Source organism: Perca flavescens, chromosome 12, assembly GCF_004354835.1.
Source record: "Perca flavescens isolate YP-PL-M2 chromosome 12, PFLA_1.0, whole genome shotgun sequence".
Classification (NCBI taxonomy): Eukaryota; Metazoa; Chordata; class Actinopteri; order Perciformes; family Percidae; genus Perca; species Perca flavescens.
The window spans coordinates 17016998-17036122 of NC_041342.1; the positions used below are offsets into that span (position 1 = coordinate 17016998).

The 19125-nt window shown below is 39.1% G+C and overlaps 2 protein-coding genes across 4 annotated transcripts in view; one reads left to right on the plus strand and one right to left on the minus strand.

Annotated features, from left to right (window-relative positions):
* The window catches only part of greb1l (GREB1 like retinoic acid receptor coactivator), a 47001-nt gene extending 43725 nt beyond the window's left edge, over positions 1-3276 (plus strand). For all 3 annotated transcript variants that reach the window (XM_028593444.1, XM_028593446.1, XM_028593445.1), the window contains exons 33-34: positions 407-545; positions 869-3276. In XM_028593444.1, coding sequence (XP_028449245.1) covers positions 407-545; positions 869-1032 — 303 coding nt within the window. In that variant the 3' untranslated portion in view covers positions 1033-3276. The remainder of the gene's footprint in view (positions 1-406; positions 546-868) is intronic.
* Positions 3277-5821: 2545 nt separating this feature from the next.
* Positions 5822-17629, minus strand: abhd3 (abhydrolase domain containing 3, phospholipase). Its single transcript, XM_028593683.1, has 9 exons — positions 17374-17629; positions 15733-15896; positions 13899-14081; positions 12557-12602; positions 9426-9538; positions 8606-8779; positions 8105-8153; positions 7848-8013; positions 5822-7727 (listed from the first exon to the last, which is right to left on the minus strand). Exons 1-9 carry the CDS (start codon positions 17542-17544, stop codon positions 7546-7548), a joined length of 1248 nt encoding a protein of 415 aa, XP_028449484.1. The 5' UTR covers positions 17545-17629; the 3' UTR covers positions 5822-7545.
* Between the last annotated feature and the right edge of the window lie 1496 nt (positions 17630-19125).

The following is a 19125-nucleotide window of genomic DNA, read 5'->3' on the forward strand; positions in this document are numbered from 1 at the left end:
TTTTTATAAGCCTAAAGTTTGTATAATTTTCCAGAGAAACATGTTGCACAATTTCACCATCTGTTTTGCTTAGAACATTCTGACCTGCATACACGCACATGTGCAAACACTGAATGCTAACAGTGCATATTTGTTCTGTACATTTGTGCATATGAGGTGACACACTATGCACAATTTCAATTATTTGCATGCCTAGACACATTTCTTTTGTTTTCTCCTGTAATGGAAATAAATTATGATGCACAAAATGCAACCTATAAATTAGTTTGTCCCTAATAGCTCCCCAGAGGATTTATCATGGTTTCATGAGGATAATTTAATTAATTGTGACCTGAAAGATATACGCTTCCTTTAGTTTGCTTGAGTGGAATTAATGAGGTGTATCTTGTCATATCTTTTGTCACAGATTTCTGTGTGCTACATCAACTCTCGTCCACACTCCACCAACCTGAACCATCAGGGCCTGCTATTCAGTGGCCTCCTGCTTTACCTTTGTGACTCTTTCGTCGTATCTGGACTCCTCAAGAAATTCCGCTTCCTCAAAGGTGACACATCAATGTAGTCCTAGTTATTGCTACTGCTTCTGTTGTTGTCTCTGTTGTTATGTCATCTACTTAAAGTTATCGTATACCTGATTGATTCACAAGGTATGTGACACTACTGTTTGGGGCATGTCAATATATATTCCTGTGTCTTTCTGTGCATGTTAACACATTATTGTTATACCAATGAGTTATTGCATATGACCAGATAGATCATTCAATTAGAAACAATCATTAGTCTGGGTAGATTTAGAAAGCAGTGCAGCCTCTAAGGGATACTAGCGGGGCCTTTCAGATTTAGTTTTTAACATTGATTGTTTCCACAGGCGCCACTCTCTGCGTGATCTGCCAGGACCGAAGTTCCCTGCGTCAGACCGTCATCAGATTGGAGCTGGAGGACGAGTGGCAGTTCCGCCTGCGTGACGAGTTTCAGACGGCCAACTGCAGTGAGGACCGGCCCCTCTACTTTTTGACTGGTCGCCATGTTTGAACTTGAAACATCCTGGATCAACTGCTCTGCTGCAGAAACACAATCAGAAATGAGGATAGATTTAATTCCGAACCAACCAGCAATTACAATTCTTGCCATTCCAATGGAAGGTCAGAGGGGATATGCTGGAGCACAAGATCCAAAGTGCCCCATGAGTGGACACAAGGCCACCTAATATGGCTTTCCTTTAATCTGTACTGCCACAGTGCACTACGCCTGGGTCAGTGCTTGTTTTAACGCTTGCTTGTAGCTGGGCTTCTCTCCACTTGAACTTGTGTTCTACTGAATTTGCTGTGGGAAAAAAGCACAGCTGAAACTTTATTTGTTTTGATGTTCGCCGAAATGGACGCTCTCAGATCAATGATGTGACCGTTTGAAGATTGTATGTTGACTATAGTGTGTCCCATTCTGGACATACGTGTTTATCTCAGGGTTTTAAAGGTTGCTTGAAGGGACAAAGCTATTCTCCAAGTTCACCGTGTATTTTTGGAATTAACTTATGCTGGCACCAAAGGCATCCTCAGCTGCCCCTTGCCTTTTCCTTTCGCTTTCCTTGTCCCTCCTTACCTGCTATGCCTCTCAAACTCCACAAAGCTCATTGACAAGTCAGCTCACTACATTGAAGAAATATTAACATAGAGTTTGGCCTGTATTGGATTTTCATCATCGATCATTTCAACTGCAAATGGGGACTCTCTCTCTATCTTGTGCCTCTGAATATATTTATGTGGCATTAATAATCCTTCTGACGGGGAGCTGTATGAGTGTGGTTTTAGTCTCTAAGTGACTGACCCATTAATTTATCCAAAGACTTTATTCACAACTAAAGAAAAGTACAAGTTGTCCTTGAATGTAGTATGATAATGTTCTATTATGGCTGAAATATATACTGTAACTATGAAGCAGGTCTGTTGTCCAGAACACACTTATGTGACTTGCCACAGGGTTTTATTGTACAACTCACAGCCGGAGCAACATAAATTACATATGTTTAGTATTTAGGCATGTACTGACTTAAATACTGGGTATTTTAAGCATAATCACATTACGTCAGTAAAATGCTGTATAATAAGCACGCCTCTTCACTGCCAACTATCCTGCTGCGCCTGTGCCTGGGCTTTCACCTCCTTTCAATGTTTCAATGTTCTGAGGCTGACTGTGGCTACCATCCACACATTAAACTCACAATCTGCCATCTCTTGCCCCCAAACCAAAGGATAATCAAAGAAAGGGTAACACACTGTCAAAAGCAGATGACCAGATTATTCCCTATTCTTGAAAGTAGAATGTTTTTATGTTTCTGCACAGGGTTGTCCAAAGAATATGCCTTAAGTGACGTTTCATACAGTCACCGCTCAAGTCACAAATTTTTTTTGGACCAATGAGAATGAAGATACCATTAACTTGTGAGGCGAAGAAATGTTGTTTGTCTGAGTGAAGCGAAATTAAATAATTGGATTTCGGACTACTGTACTGTTTAAAGCGTTGTTTACATTATTAATATATTATATCATCCCCTTAACCACTGAGGGTTACTGATGTTTTTTTTAGTCTTGTGTAACTTTTGCCAGTATATTTTGATCATGATGTCTTATTGCATTTTATGTTATGTTGCAAAGGCTAGAAAAAAATCTACCTAGATGTGTCCTTAACCAATTGTCTGTATCCCTACTTGTTCTTGTGTTGGATTTTTATTGAAAATGAAAATCAGGTCCATGAGGGATTCTTATTTATTTGACAAGCATTTTGGACTGATAATCATATTGAAGTGTAATATTCGATTGCAAGCTTGCCTAAACCAAGGGAGTGTGTCCTCTCCTCTTCAAAACCATCCATGAAGGCTTTGCACAAGACCTAAATGAATGATTATTAAATCTACTGAATGTCATTAGGAGTAGGAAATATGAACTTGCAGAATACAAGTTAAGACAGATAAGACATGTTTCTCACTATTGAATTAACCCCAAAATGAGTCCAAATATGAGACTGGGGATCAAAACATTAACTTAAACTCCAATGGTCCACAGAATGTGTCTTTCCTTTTAAAAATTGAACACTTAATATGAAACTTGCTCTCACAATCTTCACTGAAATGTGTTTGATAACCATGTGCAGCCCAGTGGTAGCCTTGTGTCTGGGTGATCTACCTCATTTTTGTGCTTGTGGGCTGTGAACATAATGACATTTGAGCCATGTTATTGTTGTTAAAAGATTATTAATGTATTAAAATGACTTCTAAAATCATTTGCGTTTCTTTATGGCATTATCCATAAATAAAAGACATTTCATATATGTCTTTTATAGTTTCTTTATAGTTTCTTTTATAGTAACTGTTTTTTTCCGGGCTGAATAATACTCCTCGTGATTAGTAAACTGAAAGTCATGTGTGCAATTGTTAGAGTGCCCTTTTAAGCTCTGATTTCCATTTGTTTTGATGATTTCTGTGTTATATTGGTGTGCTTCCCATGTACCTTCTGAGTATTCTAAAGCGTGCTGCAAGTGCATGAATACAAATCAGTGTTGTTGAAGTGCATGTGCAGCCCCGTCTTTAGCCTGTGATTAATAATCATCCCACACTTCTCTGCATCCATTCAATCCCAGAATATATTATATTCTGTTCAAGAGCAGAAATGGCTTCTTAAAGTGGATGCTACAGAATCTTCTCTGGCTTCACTGTAAGGGCACAGGGGCATTGTTGGTCCAGGGACAGTACTATTTCAGCTCCTGTGAAGTAATATTAGAGCACATTCTCCATCAACCTACAACCCCTGTGTGATATAACACAGGGCTATTTTCAGCCAGCTGCAGTCAGTGTAGGATAAGGAAGAGAGGGCAAGAAAGAGTTGCTGGCATGCAGATTCTTGCACCTGATAATTGCTGTCTTAAGAAAAGCCAAAAGATGTTGTGCACAAAGCCCAAGAAATATTTGATGTCTCAAAGTGATTCATAAGAGGCAAACTGGAAAATGCCCATGCTTAAAAAGAAGGTAAAGGGTGATTGATTGTTTTTTTACTACAACCATACAATATGTAAAGATTAGCTTTCTTCACCTTTCTTAATTATGTTAAGTTTGATTTGTTATTTTAGCTGATATTTAAACACATCCTTTGAATGCAAAAAGAGAAAATGTCTCTTGATAATTCTGACATATTTCTTTCAATTATTGAGTGCTCGGACAACGCAGTAATTATTATTAAACTACTTTCAAACAATGACATGAGTTAAAACATCACTGTACCATACTACTGTGAATTGTCCTATTCCATCGTAACAAGAACATTGCTTGTTTATTGTTATATCACTACATAATTATGCAGTGTACATTCTCACATGAGCAGAGATATCAACAACATTTATAATAGACAGATTCCTGCCACATAGTATCAATTTTTTATAGATGGTAACCAACAGCAAATCACTCATGCCTCTTGGCAGTCTACTCTAATTACTCTCAGGCTTCCATGAACCATCTAGCTAAAACCAAAGCTCATCTGTCTGTGGGCTTATTGGGGGGTTGGGGTGAAGGTAAGTGGAGTGCCGGGGGATTACAGTTTGCTCTTTGGTGGATCACATCCACTGCAGCTATGCATATCCTATCAGCAGCTAAGCCTGTGAGTGTAGAGTGAGTCAATTCCAGGAAGCAAAACCCTATACTGTGATGCAAGAAGGAGAGGAAGTGTGACCCTGCAGTGACAGGCTGGTCATGCAGTAAGCCAGCTCATGTGGTAACTGTCAAATGCCTTAACTTCAGGGGACGAGTCTGTGACCGGGGGTGAAGTCCTGTGTGAGCTTTACACCTCAGGTGACTGATGAGCTTCTGACAGAGCAGTCCGGATATTATCAGTATTTAGCCACAGTGTATACAGCCCCATTGTTATAAGAGGACAGAGAAAGAAATAAATGTACTTTTCTTTCTTTCTTTCTTTCTTTCTTTCTTTCTCTCTGTCTTCAAAAGGCAATTGCATTCAATTATTCTAACCTGCAGTACACGGTCAGTTGAGCAGTCCAATATACTTTGTTGAGAAAATGCATTACAAGCAGAATCACTTGAGACAGCAGACAAATGGAGCTATAGACTGTTTAATAATTTATTAAATACAGCATATTACACTCATGGTATACATGTGCATATACTTAATTATATTAAATACTATAGACAGAATGTTTTTTTTTCTTCTTTTTATGTATTATGTGTATAAATGAAATGCAGCATCCTATGAAAAAAAAACACGTCCTTTGTGCTACAGAAGTGATGTTAAGGTTCAGGACATGCTAACACTGATGAGACATGCTACTCAATGGACATCAAAATTCCACAGGAACAGAAAAGTCAAACTCCCTCATGCGGTGCATTACTGAGCGTCTGGCCGCCAGTCAGATCTGATTGTTTCATCGATGCCAACTCATACACGGTAGCCAGCCCTTTGATCATTGTTGGCGAAACAAAACCAATAAATGACTGACAACCAGGTTCCATTAACGATACTATGCATCTTGTAAAGCAGTGGTTCCCAACCTTTTTTCCTTGGCGCCCCCCCTACTCATGTCTAAGAAAAGCTGAGCCCCCCCCCACCCAAAACCGAAGTTGAGGTAACTCTCGAGATAGAGCCTCTCTTTCTTTTTTGATACAGAGGAGTTATCAGCACTGTTTCTCCGGCATGTTTCATTCATAAAATAGTGATGCCGTGGGGCAGGAAAATTGAGGATACAATTGCGCCCCCCCTGTGATCTTTGCCGCCCCCCCTGGGGGTGCCCGGACCCCAGGTTGGGAACCACTGTTGTAAAGGAACATACACCACTTCAAACAGCCAACATGTACACTCTCCGTCTTCTTATGTGCCTAGCGTCATTCACATCACTGTATCTAGCCTCCTCAGACTATCTTACAGAACTAACCACCAACATTTTCACAAAGAAAGCCTCATGGAATTCATATACTGCTCTGTTCGGCCTTTGGGATATACTTTCATATATCGAATGAAATTAAGTGCCTTGCATTAAGGAATTAGAGGCATGGTAATATCAACTAAAATAGTGCAATTTCACATTCCTTGTCATTAATGAATTATTCCCCATATTATACATTTGTAGAATTATTTGGTGTGCATAAAGGTAGAATGTGTGAAAATAAAAGTGCATGCAGAAGGTTAAAGAAAGGAAAAGATTGACATTCGCGGCAATACGCTCATTCGCTTTCTTGCTAAGAGGAAGATGAGGATATTAATAGTACTCTCATGTCTGTGCATTATGAGGCAGACGGTTAGTTTAACTAAGCTTAGCATAAAGACGGGTAGCAGTGGGAAACAGCTAGCTTGGCTCTGTCTAAAGGTAAAAAGAAATCTGCCTGCCAGTGCTCGTAGGTGGATTTTGTATAGAGCCAAGCTAGTTGTTGCTCTATTCCCCTGTTTTATTAACCTCTTTTTATCTATGTTTTAAAAAGGAGCCATGCTCGTAATTTCGTTCATGCTTTACATTTCTGTGTTTTGCTGAATGACAATAAAAGGAATCTTGAATCCTGAATCTTGCTCCCTGCTTACTGTCTTTATGCTAGGCTAAGCTAATTAGCTGCTAGCTGTAGCTTTGTATTTAAGGAATTGGCATGATGGTGGTGTCAATCTTCTCATTTAACTTTGCAAGAAAGCAAATAATCTTATTTCCCAAAATATCAAACTATTACTTTAAAGAAAAGAAACAACTGTATGTCAACTGGTAAATAACATCTACCTTTACACAAGAAAAATACAGATTAAATGAGAATGATTAACAAAACAAATTTACACAGGAATAAATAAATAAAATCCCTGAGGGCTAAAATCCTACTGATATAAGTACTAAAGGTTCATGAACAAAGATGATTGGATTTCCATGTACAGTACTTGTGTTACCTTCAAAAGAAAATGATTACACAAGGTAATCTCAGAATTTATTAGCTAGCTATTGCAATAGAATGAGATGGGTACAGATTTAGCATTTCAACAGGGACATGAACAGCTATTGTTGTTTTTTTTTAAATAACCATACCACTAAGAGTTTGATTACATACAATGCCTTGTTAACTGTATGGAATAAATAAATGAATGTTGAATGCAACACAAAGGCTGCATTCAATAAGATGTGCCCTTCAAATGAGAAATAACTTTTTTTGTTTTGCTTATGGCAGGAGGAAGAAAGGGACAAAAGGATGAAAGGCAAAGATAAAAGTAAGTCAAGGAAATAGGTAGAATAGGATTAGGTAGAGAGCGAAGGAAAAAAGGATGAATAGAAAGCAGAAAGAAGAGATGAACATCAAGGGTGAAAGAGGAAAAAGGGTCAAAGGAAGGAACGAAGGAAGGAAGACAGAAAGAAAAACAAGGAAGAATAGAATAAAAATGGACTGAATAATAACATGGATGGAATACAGCAATGAAAGAAGGATGGCAAAGATGAATGAAAAGATTAAAGGAAGGAAGGAAAGAGGAAGAAAGGGATTCGAGAAAGAAAGTATAACTAGAAGAACACTGTTAAGTTCTCTTATCAGGAGAGGTCTTGGAGTACGCTGCCTTGTTCGATGACCGCCTTAGCAAACTGCTTGAAGACTCGGTCCATGTAAGTGCTCCTTCGAGGCCACAGGCCCTCAAGGAAACCAATATGGCCGCCGTGACAGGTTATGAGCAGCGCCAGGTTGGGATTCTGCTTCACTGCCTCCACTGGAATGGCTGCAAAGAAACAAGGGATTCAGGTCATATTTTCGTCTCCCTTGACTAGATTCTCATTCTCCATGCCACCATATTAGTAGTGCCAGTAAAGTCAGATTGTACAGAAAATCTGGGACTCACCATGAGACGGGGAAAAGACATCATCAGCGGCATTGAGACACAGCATTGGCACCTGCACAGATTTCAGCCTGTGGACAGGACTGGCATCATGGTAGTAGTCATCATTGGTAGGATAACCAAACATTATGGAGGTGAACCGCTCATCAAACTCTCGAAGGGTCTTTGCCTGTAGGGACCAAGTCAATTGGTAACATGTTGGCTACTTCATTTAAATAGATTAGCATTTATGACTAATTGTCACTAAAAATAATCCTGACCTTCATGACATGATCGATGTCGTAACACTTTTCGAGCACTGGTCTGTGTCTACAGGGGAGATTAAAAATAAAGCTGTCACCGTCACTACTGTTAGATAAAATGATTTGCAGCTGGAAATGTCCCTCAAAAACGCTGACAAGGTTGTAACAGCATAATGAAACTACAATCAAGCTCCACTTTTAAAGTAGTACTACAAAAGTATTACTGTGCATTTATATCATGCCTATGCCAATACAAAAATTGAAATCAATTGTAGGTATTATAACATAATAATATAATTAACATTAGTTTTTAATATGCTTTGTTCATAAATTAGCAAATAAAAATACAGCAGCAGTAAAGTGTTTTGCCTGGAACAGTAAAAAGCAAACATTTGGTTAACGCATATAAAAGCTGCTACTTTATCTCTATGTGACAGTAATGAGCTGCACTTAAAACCCAGCCCCTAGCACTAGCAGTGAGTTAGCAGCTGCCATAATCCCGCTTTGGCCCCAGCTGACCTGTGCACAGAGGCTTGTAGGCAGCTGGTGAGGTAAGAGTTGAAGATGAAGCGGTCCAGGGGTTTTTCCAGTGAAGCGGTGCACTTAAATACATCCCAGCCTGCTGAGAAGACTACAACCCCTTTCAGACAGGTTTCCCGCCCCTTGCGCCCCAAGTAGTTGGCCAGCATCATCCTGAATATGGAGAGAGGGTGAGAGGAAGGAACAGATGGGGAAAAACAGGGAACATGTTCCATTTCTGACCAATCCATCACTTCATGAGATTAGTGCTGTGCAGTAAAAAAAAAAAAACACCTTCTTTGGCATGCTGCACTGAACCACTGGGACCATAATAAAGCAATGACTATAGCCCGACCGATACTGGATTTTTGAGTCCGAAACCGATATTGTAAATTATAATAACAAAAAATTGTCAATATGAAATTCTAATCCCAGGTATTTTCACTTCTATAAACCCATAAGAATTGTAAGAGTTGAATATTTAAAGCAAAACACAAACTGTCTGTGGACAGAGAGAAAGATAGACTTACTAGCAGGACATCTTATGCCTCTTCTTTTACTCTACTGGTAACATTTGGCACAAACCAGTCACAGACTAACTGAATTAGTAAATGAGAGTGGGCTCTGTGTAGTTCACTAATGATGGATTATATTATGTCTGGTGATTTCTGGGTTATGCAGTTCATTTTATTTAGTTGCAAGTTTCCACCAAGTCACCAACCAAATTGTCTTGTACAGCTTTAAGTCACATTGTCAGATTTGTTATCAGTGCCGCCAGTACTGAAATTTCCAGTCAGCTGGTAGTGAGTGGCTTCATTACCCGCCCATTGATACTCCAGCAGCCATGATTGGAGCAGCTTCATTAGTCTTCTGGATGTGCTCAATAACAGTCTCCAGATCCTCTGTGTTGGCTGCACAGTAGGTCCTGGGGGTCTGGGTGAGACAATAGAGTCAGCCTTTACTGTTTCTCTTTCTCTATCTAAGCTAACTGTTAATTATTGCAAATACTGATTTTGCACTAATTTGCAGCAGTATGCTTATGCTGCAGTAAAAAACAATCTTTTGCAGATACCACATAATATACAGTACAGTAGGCATGTATGGGACATAGACAGACATGACACATACAGTAAAGACAGACATGTACACATGGAGCTTACAGGTTAATATGTAGCAGACACAATCTCTCTGGGTGACATCAGGACCTTTGTTATTTACAGGGAGAGATAGCAGCAAAGGAAGTGGACCTATAGAGTCCCTCACTGTTAGGCTGCTGCAGCTCATGGTTAGGGCTAGGTACCGAATTCAATACTTTTAAGGCACTGACCGAATTGACTCTAAAGTATTGAGTATAGATAAATGCCTCGTCATTCAAAACCCAATTTCAATACCCAAGGAGTAAATCTCATCAGTGTCAATGAGCCAGTAAGCATGCAGCATTCTTCTACCAAGCTCTAATAATGCTTGTGATTGGCTTTCTAACTTTACAGGTCGTAGAGGCAGGCAGGAAAAACTCTACGGTACGCAAAGAGACTGGGCTCACGTAGTAGGAGGTGAAAAATAAATGTAAAAAATATTTTTGTTTTATAAAATTGGTATTGAAAAAAGTATTGTTTTGGAACCGGTATCGAGGTCATGTGTTGGTATCGGTACCAGTATTGACAATTTTATATAATATATATTCCATGTTTTAGGGAAGATCACTTATTGTTATCTGCTGGTGCTGTACAGTAATGCAAGATGTTCTGATAAGTTAATCAATATGATATATAAGGCAAATAAAACTAAAGCTGAAATGATTAGTTATATAATTGATTGATGTTTTTCTCTGTCTTCTGCAATAGTAAACTGAATATATTTGGGTTTTGGGCTGTTAAAATACATTTAAAGATAACGGTAATGGACAATTTTTTGTCAGATGTTTTATAGTACAAGCAATTAGTCTGTAGTGTATGCAACAATGGACAACATCAGGCAGGGACTGAACTCTTTTAACGATTCCCTGATTTTACTTTCCACAAAGGCTGCCGAACCCTGTCCACAGAAAAGGACATTTAAAAGGATTACCGTGTCAATGTTACTACCACTGAACAAGATTGGCTCCCCAGCAGCTGCACCCGTGGCCTACTGGATAAGGCACTGGCCTCTTACGCCAGGGATTGTGGGTTTAAATCCCACCAGGAGTGTCCATCCTCTGATATGTCAGCAGTTTTACAAAGAAACTAAATATCTTTGGACTGTGGGTGTTGGACTGTTGGTTGGACAAAACAAGACATTTGAAGACTTCACCTTGGGATAACGAAAATAATTATTAGTTGCAGTCCTAAGACCTAAACAGATAACACAATTCCCTATACCACCTTTAAAATGCAAACAGTAATTAGGTGTTTTTCTCCAAGTTGCTGTGTTCTGCACTGTCATAGGTGTGAGGCATCTGCTGCAGAAGTGAGGCCAGACTCACTGTAAATGAGTAAAGGTATGAAAAGCAGATTTATTTTTAACTCTATAACCTACCGTATTATTATTTTTTTTTTTTGCAGGCCAAGAAAGGGTGAAATCTTTCTCTAATGTTGCAAACCTATGACTTATCTTGAAAAATACTATGTTATCAAGATTATTTGTTAGGATATGGACACTGTTCTATGATTTTTGGGCAAAAGGGTAAAATCCTTTTCAACTTGAAAAAGATGGCAGGCAGGTCCTTCATTAAGATTCAAGCAAAAAAATAAATTCCTGTTTGGCTACTCTCTTAAGTTTTGGACTCTGCAGTGAAACAGCTAAACTTACAAATACAATTCTAACAAAGATATTTAAAAGAAAAAATATATTACCAATAGTTGGGGGAAATATTTGCACTGCAAAGCCATTCCACAGGAAAGTTGTAATAGGCTTTTATGATTCCTAGAAATTGGGCACTAGTACTCAGAGCAGTTGAGGCAGGGGGCATCTTTTACACAGCGGGTCATTGTAAACTAAAGCGCTGGCCTATTTAAACAATGGACGGTATTCACACAAACTGGACACAGAGAAAACAATCTACATCATTTGTATAGAATATAGCACAATCCCACAGTGAAATGAGGGAGAAAATGTACACCTTACCATCACCACTTGGTACAGTCCTAGGTTACAGAGTTAAAACTTTTTTATTTTTTTTAAATCTGAGGACAGCTGAGCCAACTAAATTCTGGATATGACCTAGAAAACATGTTTAAATCAAACTGACACTAGAAACTTTGCTTTAGTGTCACTTTTACCCTTTATTTGCAGCTGAGACAGAATATGACAAATACAACAGCAGGCGACAGATCAGCCACTGATTCTGATTTACACCCACTAAGAGGAACATTAGATTGATTGTGGGCAATCCCTGCCTGTAATGAAACACTATTATATGTGCTATGAATGAGATCTCTGTATGGTAGTGATGGTATGATTAGATCAGGGTGATACAGTCGATCATTAAGAATGTGCCTCTGTTCCAAAGATGTACAGACAGAGAGGGGGAGACATAAAACACAGTGGGCATGCTATGAGCTATCAGAGCTGGGGCCCCATTTTGTTGGCTAAATATACCCGGGTGTATGAGGACAGATTAAGTCAGGTGTCAGAACAGCATGTGCACGACAAGGTCATATTCCTGTGAATCGGCATTAAAATACAGTATCTGCCTGCAACTTAATCCCTGCTGTGCAACAACATTGTCTGTGCAGCATCCGCTTAGGGCTCCCTGACACATGTGGAATAGACATGCTCTGTGCTGGCTCAAGCAATAAAAAGCACAACTCTACTGGGAAGCTGTCATACTGACAAATGGGAAAACCAATTGTCCTTAACAGTCCTTTTTATCCAGTATACATGTCTGTTTTTCTGAATATTGACATGGCAAATTAAGAAATTAAAAAACAAAGAATGATAGGTTGAAAACTAAAAGACACGTTAGATTCTTACCAGCAGCGTTTCACCGGAAACCCCTCTGTTGTTGAATACCACACATCTGAAATACACAAACATATACTCTTATAAATTATGATAGGCTCCCTAATTATTCCTTTTATAACTTCATCAATTGAATGTAGCTGAAACAAGTTTGAACAGAGCTGAAACGATTAGTCGATTAATCGATTGGTCAATCAACAGAAAATGAATCAGCAACTATTTTCTGGTACCAGCTAATTAAATGTAAGTATTTTCTGCTTTACGTTGTTATGTAAGTTTATATGTAAACTGAATGTCTTCAGGTTTTCAACTCATGGTCAGACAAAAAAAGTCATTTAAATATGTAATCTTGGGTCTTTTATCACAATTTTCTTTCATTTTATAGGCAAAAAGATTAATCAGTTGATCAAGGAAATAATTGGCAGGTTAATTAATAATGAAAATATTTGTTAATTGCAGCCCTAAATTCAAGGGATTGGTCAACTGATTGAGCAAAATCCTGGGTACCTAGGAAGAAAAACAAAAGCTCTAGTAAGCTTATGCTTGTTTTTTCTGTTGTCACTATAAGTTACCCTCTTCCATGTTCAAAGGAACACGGTGGCCCAAATTCCTTTAAACAAATGTTCCTTACTTTAAAAAAAACTGAACTGGGAATATGATGAGATGTGCAGAGAGGCACAGCTGTGTGAAGAGCAGTCTGTCTGTACTATAGAGCAAAGGCATCAGCATCCCTCCTCTCATCTATTATCTGGAGTCAGACCTGCTGTTTCGTCGGTGTAACTGGGGTGTGTGTGTGTGTGTGTGTGTGTGTGTACACACTGCAGCATAGACTCAGAAGCTGGTCTGGGCTAAGCTGCAAAGCTTGTACTGGGATAAGCTGTAATTCATTAAGCTACACAGACAGGGGTGAGGGGTGGAAGATGCTGAGTTTGCCATGCATTCCCAAACCTGAGTGAAAGAATGAGTGAACACGGAGAAAGGGCCTATTGAAAAGTGAGAAAAAGGGGAAAACCTGCCTCCCTCTGAAACTCTTCGAGTTTGTGCTACGTTTGACTATTTACAAAAGCAGCTCTTGACAAAGAGCTTAGCTGTCCGCTTTATTGGTGCACTTCACCTGAAATAACCCCAAGCCCCTGGCACTCGTGCACACATTACATAAAAGTTACGAAATCATCACAAAAGTGGGAGTCAGGTTTTACCTTTTAATCAATATTGGTATGACTGCTGAAGAATTCTGATTTTGATTGGAAAAAATATCTGTATGAAAACATGCATGAGGCACAGAGAGAGTCGGTTGTGTAATTTAGTGCTCAGCGCTGGACCTCAGCCAGGGTGTCCAGCCAAGACCACCCACCTATAGCCCAGATCCCGGCTCTGTTGGACCATGTGCAGGATGTAGGACTCTCGGCTGGTGCCAGTCAGACCGGGGAGAAGGAGGACTGTGGGCCTGGTGGCAGGGTCAGGATGAGAGAGGCTGTCATCGTTGTCAAACCAATCCAAAGAGATCTGTCCTCCATCTGCTGCCTTAATAAGCTCACTGCAGAGACAAGTGGGAGACGCAACTCAGCAATGACGATCTTTCTGAATATTACTTTCCATTTGTAACTCCATTTATCTATTCATCTGTCGCATTAAAACACATGCAAACACTCAAGTACACACACAGGACAACGTTGACAAGATCTGCTCATTGAATGGTCATTCAAATTGTTAAAATTCTCTGGTTCCATTCTCTGCACAATTAATAATTGTTGTTTGTGTGTATTTCATTATGTCCATCACAAGCACTCCAAAAGGGGAATTGGATATGTGAGTAGAACACTCACTTACAGCTGCCTCATTCCCCTTGTGATTATCTTAGCAGTATGCATCACAACACGCAGCAAAATTAAGATAAGGAGGAGGGCATTGCACCAGTGGGTTCTTTTAGTCAATCAATTTAAGGCTATACAACCCCACCTTGGCAGATGAGGTAATTCATGCCCAGTGCTAGGGCATATGCAATCCTGCAAACAAACAGCAGCTAGTAAGCCAGCTTGGTCGGCCGGAGGGAAAGACATCAGCATGAAATTACAAAACCGCCATTAAATATGCACCTGAAGCTAGACTTTAAAGTCAATGAGGGGAGCCAATCCAGAGTGACCAGTGCAAAAAGTGGGAGGGGACCTGGTACTAATCCTCCGCTAGGACAATGAGATGAGTGGAATTTCACCCTGACAGCCAATGACAAATAGGACAGTTTTCACTGTGTCCGTCCTTGGGTCAGGCTTCGGTAACTTCCTTATGAAGGGGACGCCCTGTTGTCCCCGTAGGAAATGTGATAACAACCTTAGTGAAGGGCTGACAAACAACTTATGATCATATTGCATATTATATGTGCAATGTATACTGTATACACACACATAAACCTAGCCAAAAAACATGGCCATGGAAATTAGGGAATGTCTAAATACATGACACAAATTACATGAGAATGTAATGTGAATAAATAAGTAATATCAGAATCAGCTTTAATGGCCAAGTAAGTGTGAACACATACAGGGAATTTGACACCGGCTTTTTGTTGCTCTCAAAGTACATACACAGACATACAGTTGATATAATACACAGTAATAATGAAAAATAAGTCTCTCTTAATTAATTCTAATCTCCTTTTTGTGCGCAGGGGGCAAGGAATGCAATTAATCTCCAACAGAATGTACATTATCAAGGAGCAAGCAGGGCGGCCCAAGCCAGCATCGTGGCACAAAAGATCTCTGTCTCTACTCTGAGCCTTTGAGTCTTGGCTAAGAACAAAACTGGGATTTGTTTCCAGTTGTGAAACTGCTAAGAACTAATTAAAAAAATACGCAATGGCAGTTTCTCAGTGACCAAGCTAGTTCTTAATAACGTTTGTCAATGTAGGCAAGGAAAATTCTACAATGGCATTTAATTAGGCTACTCTTGAATGCCAGAACAAGTAACTTGTCATTGTAAAAGCACATCTACAGTACTGTACTATGTCAAAGGGGAACTTTCGAGCTTGCATGCGACTGAAGCTGATTTTTTGGTTATTTCAAATGCACATGTTAACTATTAACCAGGTCAAAGTGTGTCTGCTTGCAAGGAGAAATCTATTCCCATTATGGGGAAATAAAAAAAAACTTGTATGATGGATAATTTGTATGTCAGTCACAGTGAGGACTTACTTTTTGTAGACAACCCCAGGTTTGGCTGTGACAAAGGGTCTTAGTAGAGTCTGGATGCGACTCTCCCAGCACCAAAAGGTGGGATAGTAGGTCTCTGACACTACCGGACATTGCTCCCTCAGAAAGTGGTAGAACTTCTTACCCCCTGAGATGAGCTGGGGCTTCTGAAAAAGACAGGTGAATGTGTGGCAAATGTTAGAGTAAAAAAAAAAAAATAAAACTTTGTTTTTGCCTCAGGGATAAATTAATGTGATGTTATTTAACATGACAGCAGATCCATCACTGTAATAAAACATGTTTTAGCTTTAAGTTCAAGTTCAAGTTCAGTTTTTATTGCAATATATGCACAGTACGGAAACATGTTAAATTCTTCTTTTGCGGTCCACAGAATGCTGAACAATGTAAAATCTACAATATATACTACAAATATACAAAATAAAACAATTTTAAAACGCAACATGTGTAAAATAAAGCAACAACAACAACCATAATAATGATAATAATAATAATAATAATAATAATAATAATAATAATAATAATAATAATGGTAAACAGTGCAAATGTAAATAGTGCAAGTCAAGTGCTAAGCCAAGTTTGTTACTGGCTGTTGTTGTTAATGATGTTACATCATTATTGTCTTAAATTATTATCTTAAATTGCATAACTTGTTGCATTATTGTCTCTAACATCAAATCCTGTGATGCAGATCAGTTGCAAAACATTAAAACAGACTGCTAAATAACACTTAAAACAGAGATTTCACTTGTAATACATGATTCAAATTTCAGCATCCACTAAAAGTTGTTACTGAAACCCATCTGCACGAACCTGCATTTAAGGTCTCTATTACACAAGAACATATAGCCTACTGATAATAATCGTTAAGTGTGCATTGCCTGCGTAACAACGGGATGTCATGGTGGTTTGTAAATGTAACAAGATGTATTGCAATTTAGTCTATTAGCCACCTCTTTTGTTGTGGAGAAAATATTAAGCCGACTGGCAATGTAGGCTACCGTTGAATCCAGTTAATTTAAGTGTCAATTCAAACAGAATAATGTTTAGTATTTAAATTAGACTATATTTTTGTTATATTCATATTTTAAACTCATGCATGATAAACTTGTTCAAATTGTGATTTATTATTGTATAAAGTCAACGCTCGGAGTGTTTGTCCGCCATCAAATGAATGATGGCAACTTGCAATGCGTTACAAAAGCAACTAAAAAAAAACCTTCAACCGGCATTTCTAGCTAACATAACGTTACAGTAACGTTAGCCTAGCTTTTAGTCAATGCCGACATAACTGTATTGTCTTGCAGCGGATTAATTTATTGTAGCGCTGCACAAAGATGCCTATAATTCCCGGTAAATATGATGATTAAAACGTGTGTTTTTTATATGCCTGAGAACAATGCCACATGTGCAGGCATGTAACGTAATCCCACCGGCGGACAGATGTAACGTTATTCGAAACCTCCATCAGCAAATGCACCGGTCGAGTATCATCGTCTCGCCTGGCAAGTGATGATGCTCCACCATGAAAAGCACACACATCGGTTTTAATTAAACATACACGGCTCATGCAAAGAATAGTCCCTTTAAAGCAGCCGGTATAAACCACAAGTAAACGTTACTTACCTTCGCTACTGAGAGCAAATAGTAGCAGGTGTACGCTGCGCTAAAGCCCAGTACCAGAGACAGTCCTACTCCCGATCCGAACAGCCCGACTTTGACTTGATTTTCCAGATAATGTGACAGGTCGCACAGGTCCCTTGTCAAAATGTTGAAATTGAAGTCCAGCGAGATCATTGCAAGGTCCCTGTTTTCCCCCGTACTGCAAGGACAGCGGCCAGCTCGGGTGGAGTCAGCTGTGTCTGCCTGCGAGCCCACAGTGAAGGAGACAGTCAAGGGGACTTGATGTAGAGGAGATTTAACTTATATATATCAGCGAGCGGGGGCGCTCTTTGACCAGCTTTCAAAAGAGCCGCTTCACCGTCAGCCAGACAGTCAGTCAATCGCCCCCTGCAGCCAGCAGAGGTGATGTGCACCATGCGGGGCTGCAGTTTCAGCACGGAAGTCTTCCCTTCAGTGTGATATAACTCGGCCAAAAGACAGTCAAATAGATATTTGCAAAGACAGCATGAGCATCATTAAACCCCTTTAGTTTCTGAAAAATGATCACGGATTTGTCCCAGGGGGCTATAGACCCACAAGAGGCCCAATGGGACTCAAGTTCACCATGTGGCAATTAGTTTGTGGTAATTGAATTGACTGATAATGTGTGTGTTATTACTGTATGCACCAGCAAGCACATTTTAAACTGAAATTATAGATGCCTTAAGGCAACACCTGTATTTTCTTGGAGCCCCATTTTGTAGAGAAGGGCCCTGAGTTAAAATTGATTAAGGCCTTTTTAGTTCATATTGAGCTTACATTGTGCATTTTATCTGGTAGGCTACATTTCTGCTTAATACTTACACAATACAGAGAGTGGGAAAAACGAGGTCTATAGGGGCCCACATTACATTTTTACTACTAGGCCCTATATTGGACTACAATCCAGGCCCACCGGAGGTTTGTGTAGTTTGATTTCAAAAGTAGTCTACCATAAACTTGTTTTGGTACTATCAGATTAAAGTATGTGCAATATTGGTGAGTCTGTTAAGTGAACAGTTAAATTAAGTTAACATCGGGATTGCGAGGAAAAGATTAATAAAATGTTGCACATTTTAGATTGAAGTGGCCTAGTCTTCCTCATCTACTGGACTTTGGAGGGACTGGCTATAAGGAACATGCCTCAAAGAATTGTAACATCCCTAGAGTATTCATTAACGGACTTAAACAGTCTTCAATGAGTAATGCTTCTGTATCCTATCTGTATATCTGTATGGAGTTTTGATGTGCCACTGGAAAAAATACAAACATCAACTTAGCTAGCCGTTGATTATGATCAATAATCAACCAACATGCATTTTGGCATGAGTGAATGCATGAGTAAAATCATTCTTATAAGTTGGTATATTTATTAATTAGGCCTAGTTAATCAATGTTGATTTATATTGTATGGCCCTACGCCTAGACAAAATAAATATTCAATTGCAATGTAAATAATAAAATAAATATATCTTTTGTTCCACAAAATCAACTAAAAACATTGATTAGATAACTGGTGTGTAGCCTATTGTCTGTGCAAATTAGGACATTTATAGTTAGTTCATGGGTTAGTTTAAAATATTGCTCCGATTGAAACCTCTTTAATACAAATACAAAATAAAAAAAAGCAATGTCTGTCTGTATCTACATCATTAAATGTCTTAAAATACTAATATTATGTTTGTTTTTTTCCATCACAGAGCTGGGAATGGGTTCGCACATTGCAGATGCACACGC

What these genes read in the sequence shown, in the direction of transcription:
- abhd3 (XM_028593683.1), bottom strand. Translation starts at nt 17,544, where the DNA reads ATGATCTCGCTGGACTTCAATTTCAACATTTTGACAAGGGACCTGTGC. An exon ending in AGCCGGGATCTGGGCTATAG is followed by an intron (nt 12,603 to 13,898) that starts GTGGGTGGTCTT and finishes TGTGTATTTCAG; the next exon opens with ATGTGTGGTATTCAACAACA. An exon ending in TGTCTTTTCCCCGTCTCATG is followed by an intron (nt 7,728 to 7,847) that starts GTGAGTCCCAGA and finishes GTTTCTTTGCAG; the next exon opens with CCATTCCAGTGGAGGCAGTG.